Source organism: Hypanus sabinus, chromosome 10 (assembly GCF_030144855.1).
Source record: "Hypanus sabinus isolate sHypSab1 chromosome 10, sHypSab1.hap1, whole genome shotgun sequence".
Lineage (NCBI taxonomy): Eukaryota > Metazoa > Chordata > Chondrichthyes > Myliobatiformes > Dasyatidae > Hypanus > Hypanus sabinus.
The window spans coordinates 80,217,532-80,236,418 of NC_082715.1; the positions used below are offsets into that span (position 1 = coordinate 80,217,532).

At 51.6% G+C, this 18,887-nt stretch overlaps 1 protein-coding gene across 6 annotated transcripts in view; it reads right to left on the bottom strand.

Moving 5' to 3' along the window:
* Positions 1 to 18,887, bottom strand: part of vit (vitrin) — a 163,073-nt gene that overhangs the window by 25,912 nt on the left and 118,274 nt on the right. For 4 of the 6 annotated variants that reach the window (XR_009514377.1, XM_059982195.1, XM_059982194.1 and 1 more), the window contains exons 2-6: positions 15,372 to 15,472; positions 13,192 to 13,251; positions 8,673 to 8,829; positions 7,248 to 7,381; positions 3,017 to 3,094 (exon numbers count right to left, since the gene is read on the bottom strand). Coding sequence is in view for 5 of the 6 variants with exons in the window: in XM_059982195.1 (XP_059838178.1) it covers positions 3,017 to 3,094; positions 7,248 to 7,381; positions 8,673 to 8,829; positions 13,192 to 13,251; positions 15,372 to 15,405 (463 nt within the window). In the remaining variant the exon portion in view is untranslated. Of the gene's footprint in view, positions 1 to 3,016; positions 3,095 to 7,247; positions 7,382 to 8,672; positions 8,830 to 13,191; positions 13,252 to 15,371; positions 15,473 to 18,887 lie in introns of those variants that run through there. The other 2 variants (XM_059982197.1, XM_059982196.1) reach the window with 1 other exon arrangement.

Below are 18,887 nucleotides of genomic sequence, written 5' to 3' on the forward strand. Positions count from 1 at the left end.
TAAATTTCTTTAGCCAAAGGGTGGTGGATTTGTGGAATTTGTTACCACAGGCAGCTGAGGAGGTTAGGTCGTTGGGTGTATTTAAGGCGGAGATTGATAGGTCCTTGATTGGCTATGGCATCAGAGGTCATGGGGAGAAGGCTGGGGAGTGGCGTGATGGGGGTGGAGGGGAGGATCAGCCATGGTAAAATGGTAGAGCAGACTCGATGGGCCAAATGGCTTAATTCTGCTCCTGTGTCTTCTGGTCATGGTATTTTGGTCAGTCTTCACTGTGGAAGGTACTAACATTATGCCAGAAGTTCCAGAGTGTCAGGGGGCAGAAGTGAGTGAAGTTGTGGTTGGAAAACGGAAAGGTCTGAAGGTAGATAAACCACCTGGAACACATGGAATATACCCTGGAGTTCTGAAAGAAGTGGCTGAAGAGATTGGTAATGATCTTTCAAGAATCACTAGATTCTGGAATGGTTCCAGAGGACTGGAAAATTGCAAATGTCATTCCACTCTTCAAGAAAGCAGTCAGGCAGAGACCATAAGACATAGGAGCAAAATTAGGCCATTCAGCCCATCCAGTCTGCTCCACCATTCCATCATGGCTGATCCCAGATTCCACTCAACCCCATACACCTGCCTTCTTGCCATTTCCTTCGATGCCCTGACCGATCAGGAAACTGTCAACTTCTACTTTAAACAAACCCATGGACTTGGCCTCCACTGCAGTCTGTGGCAGAGAATTCCACAGATTCACCTCTCCCTGGCTAAAAAAAATTCCTCCTTACCTCTGTTCTGAAAGGTTGCCCCTCAGTTTTGAGGCTGTGCCCTCCAGTTCTGGATACCCCTACCATAGGAAACATCCTCTCCACATCCACCTCATCTAGTGCTTTCAACATTCGGTAGGTTTCAATGAGATCCTCACACATTCTTCTAAATTCCAGTGAGTACAGGCTCAAAGCTGCCAAACACACCTCGTATGTTAACCCCTTTGTACCAAAATCATCCTTGTGAACCTCCTCTGGACTCTCTCCAACGACAACACATCCTTTCTGAGATATTTTGCCCAAAATTATTGACAATACTCCAAGTGCAGCCTGACTTATAAAGCCTCAACATTATCTCCTTGTTTTTACATTCTATTCCCCTTGAAATTAATGCCAACATTGCTTTTGCCTTCGTTACCACAGACTCAACCTGCAAATTAATCTTCTGGGAGTCTTGCATGAGGACTCCCAAGTCCCTCTGCACCTCTGATGTTTGAACCTTCTCCCCATTTAGTTAACAGTTCGCACTATTTTACTTTTACTAAAATGCATTATTGTATATTTCTCAACTCTGTATTCTATATGCTACTTTTTGAGGAAAAGAAATTATAGGCCTGATAGTCTGACCTCAGTGGTTGGGAAGGCATTGGAATCAATTGTTAAGGATGTGGTTTCAGAGTAATTGGAGGCACATGATAAAATAAGCCGTAGTCAGTATGGTTTCCTCAAGGGAAAATCTTGCCTGACTCATCTGTTGGAATTCTTTAAAGAAATAACAAACAGGATAGACAAAGGAGAATCAGTGGATGCTGTGTACTTGGATTTTCAGAAGGCTTTTGACAAGGTCCCACACTTTGACAGGTTGCTTAACAAGATAAGGTCCCGTGGTATTACAGGAAAGATTAAGAGCATGGATAGATTTGCTGACTGTCAGGAGGGGAAGAGTGGGAATGAAGGGAGCCTTTTCTAGTTGACTGCTAGTGACTAGTGATGGTATGCAGGGGTTGGTGTTGGGACCACTTCTCATGTTATATGTCAATGATTTAGATGACAGAATTGATGGCTTTGTGGCCAATACAAATGTAGGTCGAAGGGCAAGTAGTTTTGAAGAAGCAGAGAGGCCGCAGAAGGACTTAGACAGATTAGGAGAATGGGCAAAGAGGTAGCAGATGAAATACAGTGTCAGGAAGTGTACAGTCCTGCACTTTGGGAGAAGAAATAAAAGCATAGACTATTTTCTAAATGGAAAGAAAATTCAAAAATCTGAGGTGCAAATGGTCTTGGGAGTACTTGTGCAAGACTCCCTGAAGGTTAGTTTGCAGGTTGGGTCTGTGATGAGGAAGGTAAATGTGATGTTGGCATTCACTTCAAGGGGACTAGAATATAAAAGCAAAGATGTAATGTTGAGACTTTATAAAGTACTGGTGAGGCCTCACTTGGAGTATTGTCAGCAGGTTTGGGCCCCTTATCTAAGAAAGGATGTGCTGATATTGGAGATGGTGCAAAGAAGGCTCAGGAGAATTATTCTGGGATTATCATAAGAGGAGTGTTTCATAGCTCTGGGTCACTGCAATTCAGAAGAATGAGGGGTGGTCTTATCAAAACCTATTGAATGCAGAAAGGCCTCGATAGAGTGGATGTGGAAAGCATGTTTCCTATGGGGGGAGTGTATGGCCAGAGGGCACAGTCTCACAATAAGTGGAACAGTGATGAGAAGGAATTTCTTTAGCTAGAGAGTGGTGAATCTGTGGAATTAATTGCCACAGACAGCTGTGGAGGCCAAATCATTGGGTATATTTAAGACAGTGGTTGATAGATTCTTGATTAGTCAGGGCAGGAAGGGTTACAGGATGAGGCAGGAGACTGAGGCTGAGAGGGAATTTGGATCACCCATGATGAAATGATGGAGCAGACTTGATGGGCCAAATGGTCTGTATCTTATGGTCTTATGGAATGGCAGATATGCCTGCAATGATTACAGAGACTCTGTGTGGCTGATAACAAACACATGTACAAATAAGACAGAAACATACACAGATACACGCACACAGGAAGTCACCTTCATGTGTACACACACACACACACACACACACACAGGTGCGTACGCTTACACGTGTGCACACGCATGCGGAGTCTGTGATCAGTTAGCTCACACTTCTCCCCGTCCAGTTAATGAAATAACCAGAAGTGGCTCTAGTTAGTGCACCATGTTTAACTGTGATTGCAGCTGCTGTCCCAGGCCACAGCTTCAGCCAAATTACCGGTTCTTAGCCTGGAGCTTCTCGGAGGCAGGAACTCGAGGATGGATGGGTAGGTTACTCCTTTCTGTAGCTTGGGAGCTGAAGGAATAGACAGGAGAGAAAGTTAGCTGCTGAGTTCAACGGGGTGAAGCTCCTGCCCCAACTGGGGGTTGTACTCAGCTCTAAGCCAGACCACAGTCAAGATCCCAAAAGAATTAGAATCAGAATCAGGTTTGTTGTTTTGCAACTGCAGTACTTTACAACACGTACTAATAAAAAAGAAATACATTTTTAAAAATTAAATTAAATCAGTAGTACCAAAAGAGAGGAAAGATATTGAGGTAGTGTACAGTTCGTGAGTTCATGGTCCATTCAGTAATCTAATAGCAGAGGGGGAAAAAACTGTTCCTAAGGTGTTGAGCATGTGTCTTCAGGCTCCTGTACCTCCCCTTGGTGGTGGGCCTGTCCTGGGAGATGGTGGTTCTTAATAAAGGATGCTGCCTTTTGTGGCATCACCTTTTGAAGATACCAGGGTGACTGATGCTGTACTGGGGGAGAGCTGCTTGGTCAGATATCCCTGATGCTGGGGGTGCTGGTGCTCTGCTGGGGCAATCCTGCACAGTCAGATGTCCCCGATGTCGGGGAATCCCGATCGGTCAGATGTCCCCGATGTCGGGGGAATCCCGATCGGTCAGATGTCCCCGATGTCGGGGGAATCCCGATCGAGGAGATGTCCCCGATGTCGGGGAATCCCGATCGGTCAGATGTCCCCGATGTCGGGGGAATCCCGCTCGGTCAGATGTCCCCGATGTTGGGGGAATCCCGCTCGGTCACATGTCCCCGATGTCGGGGAATCCCGATCGGTCAGATGTCCCCGATGTCGGGGGAATCCCGATCGATGAGATGTCCCCGATGTCGGGGAAATCCCGATCGATGAGATGTCCCCGATGTCGGGGAATCCCGATCGGTCAGATGTCCCCGATGTCGGGGGAATCCCGATCGACGAGATGTCCCCGATGTCGGGGGAATCCCGCTCGGTCAGATGTCCCCGATGTTGGGGGAATCCCGCTCGGTCACATGTCCCCGATGTCGAGGAATTATGATCGGTCAGATGTCCCCGATGTCGGGGAATCCCGATCGGTCAGATGTCCCCGATGTCGGGGGAATCCCGATCGATGAGATGTCCCTGATGTCGGGGAATCCCGATCGGTCAGATGTCCCCGATGTCGGGGGAATCCCGATCGGTCAGATGTCCCCGATGTCGGGGGAATCCCGATCGACGAGATGTCCCCGATGTCGGGGGAATCCCGATCGGTCAGATGTCCCCGATGTCGGGGGAATCCCGATCGGTCAGATGTCCCCGATGTCGGGGGAATCCCGATCGGTGAGATGTCCCCGATGTCGGGGGAATCCCGATCGACGAGATGTCCCCGATGTCGGGGGAATCCCGATCGGTCAGATGTCCCCGATGTCGGGGGAATCCCGATCGACGAGATGTCCCCGATGTCGGGGAATCCCGATCGACGAGATGTCCCCGATGTCGGGGGAATCCCGATCGATGAGATGTCCCCGATGTCGGGGGAATCCCGATCGGTCAGATGTCCCCGATGTCGGGGGAATCCCGATCGGTCAGATGTCCCCGATGTCGGGGGAATCCCGATCGAGGAGATGTCCCCGATGTCGGGGAATCCCGATCGGTCACATGTCCCCGATGTCGGGGGAATCCCGATCGGTCAGATGTCCCCGATGTGGGGGGAATCCCGATCGGTCAGATGTCCCCGATATCGGGGAATCCCGATCGACGAGATGTCCCCGATGTCGGGGGAATCCCGATCGGTCAGATGTCCCCGATGTCGGGGGAATCCCGATCGAGGAGATGTCCCCGATGTCGGGGAATCCCGATCGGTCAGATGTCCCCGATGTCGGGGAATCCCGATCGGTCAGATGTCCCCGATGTCGGGGGAATCCCGATCGACGAGATGTCCCCGATGTCGGGGGAATCCCGATCGGTCAGATGTCCCCGATGTCGGGGGAATCCCGATCGAGGAGATGTCCCCGATGTCGGGGGAATCCCGATCGGTCAGATGTCCCCGATGTCGGGGGAATCCCGATCGGTCAGATGTCCCCGATGTCGGGGGAATCCCGATCGGTCAGATGTCCCCGATGTCGGGGGAATCCCGATCGACGAGATGTCCCCGATGTCGGGGGAATCCCGATCGACGAGATGTCCCCGATGTCGGGGGAATCCCGATCGACGAGATGTCCCCGATGTCGGGGGAATCCCGATCGATGAGATGTCCCCGATGTCGGGGAATCCCGATCGGTCAGATGTCCCCGATGTCGGGGGAATCCCGATCGGTCAGATGTCCCCGATGTCGGGGGAATCCCGATCGGTCAGATGTCCCCGATGTCGGGGGAATCCCGATCGATGAGATGTCCCCGATGTCGGGGGAATCCCGATCGGTCAGATGTCCCCGATGTCGGGGGAATCCCGATCGGTCAGATGTCCCCGATGTCGGGGGAATCCCGATCGGTCAGATGTCCCCGATGTCGGGGGAATCCCGATCGACGAGATGTCCCCGATGTCGGGGGAATCCCGATCGACGAGATGTCCCCGATGTCGGGGAATCCCGATCGGTCAGATGTCCCCGATGTCGGGGGAATCCCGCTCGGTCAGATGTCCCCGATGTCGGGGGAATCCCGATCGGTCAGATGTCCCCGATGTCGGGGGAATCCCGATCGGTCAGATGTCCCCGATGTCGGGGGAATCCCGATCGGTCAGATGTCCCCGATGTCGGGGGAATCCCGATCGGTCAGATGTCCCCGATGTCGGGGGAATCCCGATCGGTCAGATGTCCCCGATGTCGGGGAATCCCGATCGGTCAGATGTCCCCGATGTCGGGGGAATCCCGATCGGTCAGATGTCCCCGATGTCGGGGGAATCCCGATCGGTCAGATGTCCCCGATGTCGGGGGAATCCCGATCGATGAGATGTCCCCGATGTCGGGGGAATCCCGATCGGTCAGATGTCCCCGATGTCGGGGAATCCCGATCGACGAGATGTCCCCGATGTCGGGGAATCCCGATCGACGAGATGTCCCCGATGTCGGGGAATCCCGATCGACGAGATGTCCCCGATGTCGGGGGAATCCCGATCGACGAGATGTCCCCGATGTCGGGGGAATCCCGATCGGTCAGATGTCCCCGATGTCGGGGGAATCCCGATCGGTCAGATGTCCCCGATGTCGGGGGAATCCCGATCGATGAGATGTCCCCGATGTCGGGGGAATCCCGATCGGTCAGATGTCCCCGATGTCGGGGGAATCCCGATCGATGAGATGTCCCCGTTGTCGGGGGAATCCCGATCGGTCAGATGTCCCCGATGTCGGGGGAATCCCGATCGGTCAGATGTCCCCGATGTCGGGGGAATCCCGATCGGTCAGATGTCCCCGATGTCGGGGGAATCCCGATCGACGAGATGTCCCCGATGTCGGGGGAATCCCGATCGATGAGATGTCCCCGATGTCGGGGGAATCCCGATCGGTCAGATGTCCCCGATGTCGGGGGAATCCCGATCGGTCAGATGTCCCCGATGTCGGGGGAATCCCGATCGACGAGATGTCCCCGATGTCGGGGGAATCCCGATCGATGAGATGTCCCCGATGTCGGGGGAATCCCGATCGGTCAGATGTCCCCGTTGTCGGGGGAATCCCGATCGACGAGATGTCCCCGATGTCGGGGGAATCCCGATCGACGAGATGTCCCCGATGTCGGGGGAATCCCGATCGGTCACATGTCCCCGATGTCGGGGGAATCCCGATCGGTCACATGTCCCCGATGTCGGGGGAATCCCGATCGACGAGATGTCCCCGATGTCGGTGGAATCCCGATCGGTCAGATGTCCCCGATGTCGGGGGAATCCCGATCGATGAGATGTCCCCGATGTCGGGGGAATCCCGATCGATGAGATGTCCCCGATGTCGGGGGAATCCCGATCGACGAGATGTCCCCGATGCTGGGGATGTTGGTGTTGTGTTGGGGGAGTGCTGCTCAGTCACATGTGTTGATCCACCTTTATTAGGAACCCAGTTCTCCGACTTCCATCCTTTTCACCTCTTTCACAGAGCACCCCATCATTCGAAAAGCAGCATTAATCCTTTCCTCAGTTCTTGTTGTCAAATGATAAACATTAAGGATAAATGGGAACAAAACGGCCTCTGTCCTCCTGTTGTGGAGGCTCAGCAGCAGTTACCTGACACAATGAACGACTCACTCCACCTGGGGAGGGACAAGGAGCGAATGCCATTGGAAAAGGTCCCCCTGTAGCTGGAGCTGTTGGCCACCTTCTGAACGTGGATCTTTCCTCCTCTGTTTCTGATGACACCGCTGTGGCAGATGATGATAGGTTAGTCACCCCTGCTCCTCTGCCCTCCTTCTGCAGCTCCTCTGCTGTCCCCATCTCTGTTACCTCCTCCCCCTTTGTAATTATCTAAACGGCATCACACCTGCATGTCCTATACCTACCTACCTACAGGAAAGATACCAATAGGCTCGACAGAGTGCAGAGAAGTTGGTGGGCCTGAGCTATAATTAGTTTATTCACTGGAGCACAGAAGAGTGAGGGGAATTTTTGTAAATGAGGGGAACCTATGGCATGTGTGCCCAAGATGGCACATTGAAAAATTTTGTTGGCACACAGTTCCACCTCTCTATTCTTCAAACCCCACCCATAATAAAAGGATCCATAATGACTTTTTACAATCTGAGAGCATTAAGATGTTTTCACAGAAGATGTTTCACGCCAGCTAGACGGTTACAAGAATTCGTGATGTTAGATGAAACGTTTTGAAACCCTCACAGACCTGGTGTACACATCAGTATTTGGATTGTAAATGGTTACAATGTTTTAAAATGATGTTATATTTCAGTTGTCTCTTTAAAAGACTGTTATTAATAATTTTTAATGGGCTTTCTAAAATGCTTAATTTCTTTCAACCTGTCTCTGTTATACTTTTATTAAATCAAACAACAAATACAAGTAAACAGGAACCATCCTTTTTCCATTAAAAAGCCCATAATTATTTTTAATAATTCATTAATCTGTTATAATCTCTGCTCAAATTTATCATGGCACGTGAGAAAAGTTTTTTAGATGATGATTTTCAGCTTGGGCACACACTCAAAAAGGTGAGCCACTCCTGTTTCAACAATGGCCTTAAAATTCCACCTTCTTGTATTTGACATTTCTGCCCTGGCTGTTCACTCCATCAATGCCTCTCATCATCTTATAAACTCCTTTTAAATCTGATCATTTTATACACTCCTTTAAAATCTGATCATTTTATACACTCCTTTAAAATCTGATCACCTTATACACTCCTTTAAAATCTGATCATTTTATACACTCCTTTAAAATCTGATCATCCTATTCACCTCTATTAATCCCTCTCGTTTATCTACACCTTTCACCTCTCTTTATCCAAATGGGTGTACTGACCCTGTCAAACAGGGTAAACCTCTCTGCCTAAGTTGGTTGAGCACAAACACCACAGGCTGAATGGTCTACCTCCCCCTCCCCTCCCCTCCATGGCTCCAAGCAAAGACACTTGTCACCAGCTGCCCAGGATAAAATGACCCGTTGAGCCCGTCAGCTGGAGTTAAGGGAAGAGCCGTGCACCTGTGAATGGCAGCGACACACACGCTGGAAACAGAAGCATAGATCTCCGTGCCCCACACTGCCTGCTTCGTGCCCAGGCAGCCTGGTGGGCAGCGCGCCACAAACTCCGACACCTTCACCTTGCCCGCTCTGATGTCGCAGTCTATCTGAGGCACAGCTGGAGGCAAGAACACAAGTGGCAGTAAGCAGCTGACAAGGGCAGGAAGGCTGTCAATGAAGTCCCACCCCTAAGCCACCCCACCTGTGGGAACTCCCACCTACAGTCTCTCCTCTAGACGGTCACACCACTGGATGGTCCCTCCTGGGCATGGTCCCCTCTGAGGTCAGTCTCACCTGCGTATGGTCCCCTCTGAGGTCAGTCTCACCTGTGTATGGTCCCCTCTGTGGTCAGTCTCACCTCTGGACAGTCTCACCTGCGTATGGTCCCCTCTGAGGTCAGTCTCACCTGTGTATGGTCCAATCTGTGGTCAGTCTCACCTCTGGACAGTCTCACCTGTGTACGGTCCCCTCTGAGGTCAGTCTCACCTGTGGTCAGTCTCACCTGTGTATGGTCCCCTCTGTGGTCAGTCTCACCTGTGTATGGTCCAATCTGTGGTCAGTCTCACCTCTGGACAGTCTCACCTGTGTACGGTCCCCTCTGAGGTCAGTCTCACCTGTGGACAGTCTCACCTGTGTACGGTCCCCTCTGAGGTCAGTCTCACCTGTGGTCAGTCTCACCTGTGTACCGTCCCCTCTGAGGTCAGTCTCACCTGTGGTCAGTCTCACCTGTGTACGGTCCCCTCTGAGGTCAGTCTCACCTGTGGTCAGTCTCACCTGTGTATGGTCCAATCTGTGGTCAGTCTCACCTCTGGACAGTCTCACCTGCGTATGGTCCAATCTGTGGTCAGTCTCACCTGTGTACCGTCCCCTCTGAGGTCAGTCTCACCTGTGTATGGTCCCCTCTGAGGTCAGTCTCACCTGTGGACAGTCTCACCTGTGTATGGTCCCCTCTGTGGTCAGGCTCACCTGTGGTCACTCACCTGTGTATGGTTCCTTCTGTGGTCAGTCTCACCTGTGTATGGTCCCCTCTGAGGTCAGTCTCACCTGTGGACAGTCTCACCTGTGTACGGTCCCCTCTGTGGTCAGTCTCACCTGTGGTCAGTCACACCTGTGGACAGTCTCACCTGTGTACGGTCCCCTCTGTGGTCAGTCTCACCTGTGGACAGTCTCACTTGTGGACAGTCCCCCCTGAGGGCAGTCTCACCTGTGTATGGTCCCCTCTGTGGTCAGTCTCACCTGTGGACAGTTCCACCTCTGGAGGGTCCCCTCTGTGGACAGTCTCACCTGTGTACAGTCCCCTCTGTGATCAGTCTCACCTGTGTACAGTCCCCTCTGTGGACAGTCTCACCTGTGTACAGTCCCCTCTGTGGACAGTCTCACCTGTGTACAGTCCCCTCTGTGGACAGTCTCGCCTGTGTACAGTCCCCTCTGTGGACAGTCTCACCTGTGTACAGTCCCCTCTGTGGACAGTCTCACCTGTGTACAGTCCCCTCTGTGGACAGTCTCACCTGTGTACAGTCCCCTCTGTGGACAGTCTCACCTGTGTACAGTCCCCTCTGTGGTCAGTCTCACCTGTGGTCAGTCACACCTGTGGACAGTCTCACCTGTGGACAGTCTCACCTGTGTACGGTCCCCTCTGTGGTCAGTCTCACCTGTGGACAGTCTCACCTGTGGACAGTCTCACTTGTGGACAGTCCCCCCTGAGGGCAGTCTCACCTGTGGACAGTCTCACCTGTGTATGGTCCCCTCTGTGGTCAGTCTCACCTGTGGACAGTTCCACCTCTGGAGGGTCCCCTCTGTGGACAGTCTCACCTGTGTACAGTCCCCTCTGTGGACAGTCTCACCTGTGTACAATCCCCTCTGTGGTCAGTCTCACCTGTGGTCAGTCACACCTGTGGACAGTCTCACCTGTGGACAGTCTCACCTGTGGACAGTCTCACCTGTGTACGGTCCCCTCTGTGGTCAGTCTCACCTGTGGACAGTCTCACCTGTGGACAGTCTCACTTGTGGACAGTCCCCCCTGAGGGCAGTCTCACCTGTGGACAGTCTCACCTGTGTATGGTCCCCTCTGTGGTCAGTCTCACCTGTGGACAGTTCCACCTCTGGAGGGTCCCCTCTGTGGACAGTCTCACCTGTGTACAGTCCTCTCTGTGATCAGTCTCACCTGTGTACAGTCCCCTCTGTGGACAGTCTCACCTGTGTACAGTCCCCTCTGTGGACAGTCTCACCTGTGTACAGTCCCCTCTGTGGACAGTCTCACCTGTGTACAGTCCCCTCTGTGGACAGTCTCACCTGAGTACAGTCCCCTCTGTGGACAGTCTCACCTGTGTACAGTCCCCTCTGTGGACAGTCTCACCTGTGTACAGTCCCCTCTGTGGACAGTCTCACCTGTGTATGGTTCCTTCTGTGGTCAGTCTCACCTGTGTATGGTCCCCTCTGAGGTCAGTCTCACCTGTGGACAGTCTCACCTGTGTACGGTCCCCTCTGTGGTCAGTCTCACCTGTGGTCAGTCACACCTGTGGACAGTCTCACCTGTGTACGGTCCCCTCTGTGGTCAGTCTCACCTGTGGACAGTCTCACTTGTGGACAGTCCCCCCTGAGGGCAGTCTCACCTGTGTACAGTCCCCTCTGTGGTCAGTCTCACCTGTGGACAGTCTCACTTGTGGACAGTCCCCCCTGAGGGCAGTCTCACCTGTGGACAGTCTCACCTGTGTATGGTCCCCTCTGTGGTCAGTCTCACCTGTGGACAGTTCCACCTCTGGAGGGTCCCCTCTGTGGACAGTCTCACCTGTGTACAGTCCCCTCTGTGATCAGTCTCACCTGTGTACAGTCCCCTCTGTGGACAGTCTCACCTGTGTACAGTCCCCTCTGTGGACAGTCTCACCTGTGTACAGTCCTCTCTGTGGACAGTCTCACCTGTGTACAGTCCCCTCTGTGGACAGTCTCACCTGTGTACAGTCCCCTCTGTGGACAGTCTCACCTGTGTACAGTCCCCTCTGTGGACAGTCTCACCTGTGTACAGTCCCCTCTGTGGTCAGTCTCACCTGTGGTCAGTCACACCTGTGGACAGTCTCACCTGTGGACAGTCTCACCTGTGTACGGTCCCCTCTGTGGTCAGTCTCACCTGTGGACAGTCTCACCTGTGGACAGTCTCACTTGTGGACAGTCCCCCCTGAGGGCAGTCTCACCTGTGGACAGTCTCACCTGTGTATGGTCCCCTCTGTGGTCAGTCTCACCTGTGGACAGTTCCACCTCTGGAGGGTCCCCTCTGTGGACAGTCTCACCTGTGTACAGTCCTCTCTGTGATCAGTCTCACCTGTGTACAGTCCCCTCTGTGGACAGTCTCACCTGTGTACAGTCCCCTCTGTGGACAGTCTCACCTGTGTACAGTCCCCTCTGTGGACAGTCTCACCTGTGTACAGTCCCCTCTGTGGACAGTCTCACCTGAGTACAGTCCCCTCTGTGGACAGTCTCACCTGTGTACAGTCCCCTCTGTGGACAGTCTCACCTGTGGACAGTTCCACCTCTGGAGGGTCCCCTCTGTGATCAGTCTCACCTGTGTACAGTCCCCTCTGTGGACAGTCTCACCTGTGTACAGTCCCCTCTGTGGACAGTCTCACCTGTGTACAGTCCCCTCTGTGGACAGTCTCATCTGTGTACAGTCCCCTCTGTGGACAGTCTCACCTGTGGACAGTTCCACCTCTGGAGGGTCCCCTCTGTGATCAGTCTCACCTGTGTACAGTCCCCTCTGTGGACAGTCTCACCTGTGGACAGTCTCACCTGTGTATGTACCCCTCTGTGGACAGTCTCACCTGTGTACGGACCCCTCTGTGGTCAGTCCCACCTCTGGAGGGTCCCCTCTGTGATCAGTCTCACCTGTGTACAGTCTCACCTGTGTATGTACCCCTCTGTGGACAGTCTCACCTGTGTATGTACCCCTCTGTGGACAGTCTCACCTGTGTATATACCCCTCTGTGGACAGTCTCACCTGTGTACGGACCCCTCTGTGGTCAGTCCCACCTCTGGAGGGTCCCCTCTGTGATCAGTCTCACCTGTGTACAGTCTCACCTGTGTATGTACCCCTCTGTGGACAGTCTCACCTGTGTATGTACCCCTCTGTGGACAGTCTCACCTGTGTACGGACCCCTCTGTGGTCAGTCAGCCTGGCCTGGCACAGAATCAGACACCAAAGCTAACAGTCCAGCCTCTTTCCACAGGAGGTGGATCCTGAACCCCTCCCAGCCTCTTCATCACATCCTGAGCAGCATCGCCCCAAACCCCCTCCCCAATGAACTCCATCTCCTCGGACCACACTACATGTATAAACTCTCTCCCCTCAGTCCCCCCGTTTGTCCGTCCCACTGGGCTTAACCTCCCCATTCTCCAGCATGGGTTTAGCGGTCCGTAAATTCAGGGTTTGAGGCAGTGACGGGTATCAAGCAGAGTGGTGCTGTCCTGGTCCTGGGAACCCTTCACCTACATGCTCTCCTGGTCCTCTGCTCCTTCCCTCTCACTCCATCAGCTAAAGTCAGCAGCAACACTGTGGAAGAAAAAGAGATGAAATTGGGATTTTTTATTATGTATTGAGAGACAGGGAGAAGTTGGTCTTGCATACAGATCACAGTGCATAGAGGCGGTAAAAAGATGAGCTGACTTGTCATATGTACATTAAGATGTGCAGTGTGGGCTGAGGATGTGCTGGGGACAGTCCACAAGCGTCACCAGACTTCCGAAGCCAGTGTACCAGGACCTTAACCCTGACATCGTGCCGGAGGGAGTGCAAGCAGCCGCAGGGAGAATGACGGCAGCGGGAACTGAACCCTGATCGATCGCTGGGCCGTGCTGCCCAAGAGGCCGGTCTTGTGTTTCGTTCCGACACCACAGGGAGGATGCACAAGGTAAAATGGTGGCAGGGCGCCAGCAGTGGGAGCTCAACGTCCAGCGCTGTCTGTAAGGAGTTTCTGCAACCTCCCCGGGACTGCCTGGGTTCCCTCCCACGTTCCAAAGATGTACGGGTGAGAGTTAGTAAATTGTGGGCCTACTATCTTGGTGCTGGAAGTGTAACAACTGTGGGCTGCCCCCAGCACATCCTCGGACTGTGTTGGTCATTGATGCAATCACCTAATTTCACTGTAGGTTTCGATGTTCCAATGTACAAATGACAGATAAATGGATCTTTGAATATTAAAGAATTAACAACAGGGAATAAATTGTAACAGTACAGACAAGGTCATAATGAGGTAGATAGAGAGGTAAAATATCCACCATCTCATACTTCACTTGCACGAGCTTGTCCTCGGGCACGGGAGCAGCCCAGGGTTTAGTGCACACACGACAACCTACCCTGACATATCTGTATCTCCTGAGACTCCCTCCACAGAGCTGCTGGAGGGAACTCTACTGGTGACAGCTACCGACCGGGATGGTCATCATCTCAGGAAGGAATATTCGTCCTCCATTGCTGTGAAATGTCGGATTAGACTGTGTAATTGTTATTCTCTTTGCAGCTTAACTTTTATGTTAATTGTATTTTATATAATCACCTGTATACATAACCATTAAGTATGTTTCCAAGGGGTCACAGTATGTTCAGTATATATGCAATAGTTCAGTTTCTCCCCCTACTGGTTATAGTTCTTTGGCAGTTTCTCTGCCATCACATTATTTGAATAGGGGCTATCTGATTAGTTAACTCCTATCTACATATTCGATTGGAATGTCTCTTATCTATGGGGTACAAGAATGGCTGAACACATTGGCCCATGATCTTTATTCTTGACTTCTTTCCTTCCCTGACTAGAGCCCAGCTTCTCCCCATTTCCAATTCTCTTAGTTCTATTAGCATTCAATAAAACGATCATAATATAACAAAAACTAGAGAAAACTGCAGACACTGGAAATCCAAGCAACACAAACAAAATGCTGGAGGAACTCAGCAGGCTGGCAGCAACTATGGAAAAAAGTACAGTTGGTGTTTTGTGCCGAGACCGTTCAGCAGGACAACAAGTTTTTTGCCATTTTCTTTACTTCAGAAAGAACCTTGGATCAAAAACATCGGAATCTAACAGATCTTACCAATGGGATCAGAGACTCTAGCTGATCTCTGTATCGGGAGAGCCGAGCGTTCTCCATGGGCACAGTGAGCACCTACCCCAAACTGTTTAGGTAGAGACCGAAAGCAAAACCACATGTCTTGATAACAATGGCCACATGCTGAGGTACTTCCTGGGTAATGACACAGTTTGAATGCATTGCATACTGCATTGGAACCTGCAATATTCATCGCGTAGGCCCTGCATTGGAGCCTGCATCAGACTAGTTCAATAGCACAGCTGTGAACAGAAATTGGAAAACAACCTTCGACAGGCACTCAGTCATGTTTCTGATGGAGGGAGATGGCAGATGCAGGGAAGCTCCACCACTGTCACCGTCCTGCACCAAACAAATGCTCGTAGTGGTTAGCGCCACTGACCCGGGTTCAACTCCACCACAGTCTGTACATTCTCCCTTCCCCACATTCCAACAATGAGGATGCTGGGTGCTCTGGTCACATGGGTGTAACTCCAGACTCGTAGGGCCTGTTACTGTGCTGTATCTCTAAATGAAAATATAAATAAACCGACCCATTCGGGCCAGGGGCAGGAGAACTGTGCTACCTACCCAGGGTGAAGGCTCCTACTGCGGACAAGCACATGGTGAGACCTCGTTGAGTCACTGTCAGACTGCAGGTAGCATCAGGTTACTGATCACCGAGACGTCATCTGTAGTGAAAGCAAAATCAGGAAGCATTTTAAATCTCACTACAGGAACATATTTACAGAAATATCCAACAATCTGTGTTCTGTTGTCACTGGGCTCAGCAGTTCTGCTTGTTGCTGACCCTGCTCACCACCTTGTGTGGGACCTTACAATGAGCCGACTGAGCTTGGCCCTGTTCGGATCAGTTCCGCACCGTTCAGAACCACAAACCTACTGAGTGAAATCCACACTTCATGACAACGTTGCTGGATAACTTGCAAACCAGAGTCAGGGGATCTTTCCGAGATTACAGAGGTGTTGGTAGTGCTTTAACTATTGTCACATTACTGAGATACAGTGAAAAGCTTGTCTTGCATACTGTTGATAGAGTTCAAATCACTGCACAGTGCATTGAGGTGGAATAAGGTAAAACAATAATGATGCAGAATAAAGTGTCAAAATCTACAGAGTAAGTGCAGAGCAGATCATAATGAGGCCGACTGTGAGGCCAAGTGTCCATCCTGTCATACCAGAGGTCTATTAAAGACTCTGATAACAGTGGCGTAGAAGTTGTCCTTTACACCATCTTCTGCCCAGTAGGAGAAGAGAAAATGTCTGGGGTGGGTGAGGTCCTTCATGATGCTGGCTGCTTTACTGAGACTGTGAGAAGTGTTGACAGACAGGAAGATTGTTCTTGTGAGTTGCTGAGCTGTGTCCATAACTCTCTGCAAGCCCTCGGGGGCAAGTGCGGAGCAAATGCTACACGGAGCAGTGTGCTTGCTGTAATATACGATGGAGACAAGCCTTTCAGCCCATCTTGTCTATCCCAATCAAGCTGCCATCTAAGCCAGTCCCACTGGCCTTTTCCTATCCATTATCCTATCTTTTATTGTTGCTCCCTCAGCCATTTCATTTGCCAGCCCATTCCATAAAATCTCTGCTCTCATTTGGAAAAACTTTCCCTTTGGGTCCCCTTTCAATCTTACCCCTCCCACCTTAAACCTATACCCGCTAGCTTTAAATTTTTCTACCCTGGGAAAATCACTGTGATTATCTAACTTAGTTCTGAACCTCATGGTTTTATCCATCTCTGTAAGGTCACCCTGCTATCTCCTATTCTCCAATGACTGAACTGCTAATCTGCCCAACCTCTCTTTATATGTCAGGCCCTCGTCCCGACAACGTCCTCATGAACCTCCTTTGCACTTCCGAGATTGCCAGCATCTGCGTCATCCATGAATTTACAAATGGTTTTTGAAATGTGCCGAGCCAGAGTGTACAGAGAGTAAAGCAGTGGGCTGGGAATACATCTTTGACTGACTGTCAGCGAGGGGAGGTGTTGTTTCCTATCGACAATGACCGTCAGCGAGGGGAGGTGTTGTTTCCTATCCACACTGACCGTCAGCGAGGGGAGGTGTTGTTTCCTATCCACACTGACCGTCAGTGAGGGGAGATGTTATTTCCTATCCACACTGACCGTCAGCGAGGGGAGGTGTTGTTTCCTATCCACACTGACCGTCAGTGAGGGGAGGTGTTATTTCATATCCACACTGACCGTCAGCGAGGACAGGTGTTATTTCATATCCACAATGACCGTCAGCGAGGGGAGGTGTTGTTTCCTATCCACACTGACCGTCAGTGAGGGGAGGTGTTGTTTCCTATCAACAATGACCATCAGCGAGGGGAGATGTTATTTCCTATCCACACTGACCGTCAGCGAGGGGAGGTGTTATTTCCTATCGACACTGACCGTCAGCGAGGGGAAATGTTATTTCCTATCCACAATGACCGTCAGCGAGGGGAGGTGTTGTTTCCTATCGACAATGACCGTCAGTGAGGGGAGATGTTATTTCCTATCCACAGTGACCGTCAGTGAGGGGAGGTGTTGTTTCCTATCAACACTGACCGTCAGCGAGGGGAGGTGTTGCTTCCTATCCACACTGACCGTCAGCGAGGGGAGGTGTTGTTTCCTATCCACACTGACCGTCAGCGAGGGGAGGTGTTGTTTCCTATCCACACTGACCGTCAGCGAGGGGAGGTGTTGTTTCCTATCCACACTGACCGTCAGCGAGGGGAGGTGTTATTTCCTATCGACACTGACCGTCAGCGAGGGGAGGTGTTATTTCCTATCCACACTGACCGTCAGCGAGGGGAGGTGTTGTTTCCTATCCACACTGACCTTCAGTGAGGGGAGGTGTTATTTCCTATCGACAATGACCGTCAGCGAGGGGAGGTGTTATTTCCTATCGACACTGACCGTCAGCGAGGGGAGGTGTTGTTTAGTATCGACAATGACCGTCAGCGAGCGGAGGTGTTATTTCCTATCGACACTGACCGTCAGCGAGGGGAGGTGTTGTTTCCTATCGACAATGACCGTCAGCGAGGGGAGATGTTATTTCCTATCCACAATGACCGTCAGCGAGGGGAGGTGTTGTTTCCCATCGACACTGACCGTCAGCGAGGGGAGGTGTTGTTTCCTATCCACACTGACCGTCAGCGAGGGGAGGTGTTGTTTCCTATCCACACTGACTGTCAGTGAGGGGAGGTGTTATTTCCTATCGACACTGACCGTCAGCGAGGGGAGGTGTTGTTTCCTATCGACAATGACCGTCAGCGAGGGGAGGTGTTATTTCCTATCCACACTGACCGTCAGCGAGGGGAGGTGTTATTTCCTATCCACACTGACCGTCAGCGAAGGGAGGTGTTGTTTCCTATCCACACTGACCATCAGCGAGGGGAGGTGTTATTTCCTATCCACACTGACCATCAGCGAGGGGAGGTGTTATTTCCTATCCACACTGACCGTCAGTGAGGGGAGGTGTTATTTCCTATCCACACTGACCGTCAGCGAGGGGAGATGTTATTTCCTATCCACACTGACCGTCAGAGAGGGGAGGTGTTATTTCCTATCCACACTGACCGTCAGTGAGGGGAGGTGTTATTTCATATCCACACTCACCGTCAGTGAGGGGAGGTGTTATTTCCTATCGACAATGACCGCCAGTGAGGGGAGGTGTTATTTCATATCCACACTGAGCGTCAGTGAGGGGAGGTGTTATTTCCTATCGACAATGACCGTCAGCGAGGGGAGGTGTTATTTCCTATCGACAATGACCGCCAGTGAGGGGAGGTGTTATTTCATATCCACACTGACCGTCAGTGAGGGGAGGTGTTATTTTCTATCCACAATGACCGTCAGCGAGGGGAGGTGTTGTTTCCTATCGATACTGACCGTCAGCGAGGGGAGGTGTTATTTCCTATCCACACTGACCGTCAGTGAGGGGAGGTGTTATTTCCTATCCACAATGACCGTCAGCGAGGGGAGGTGTTCTTTCCTATCGACACTGACCGTCAGCGAGGGGAGGTGTTATTTCCTATCCACACTGACCGTCAGCGAGGGGAGATGTTGTTTCCTATCCACACTGACCGTCAGCGAGG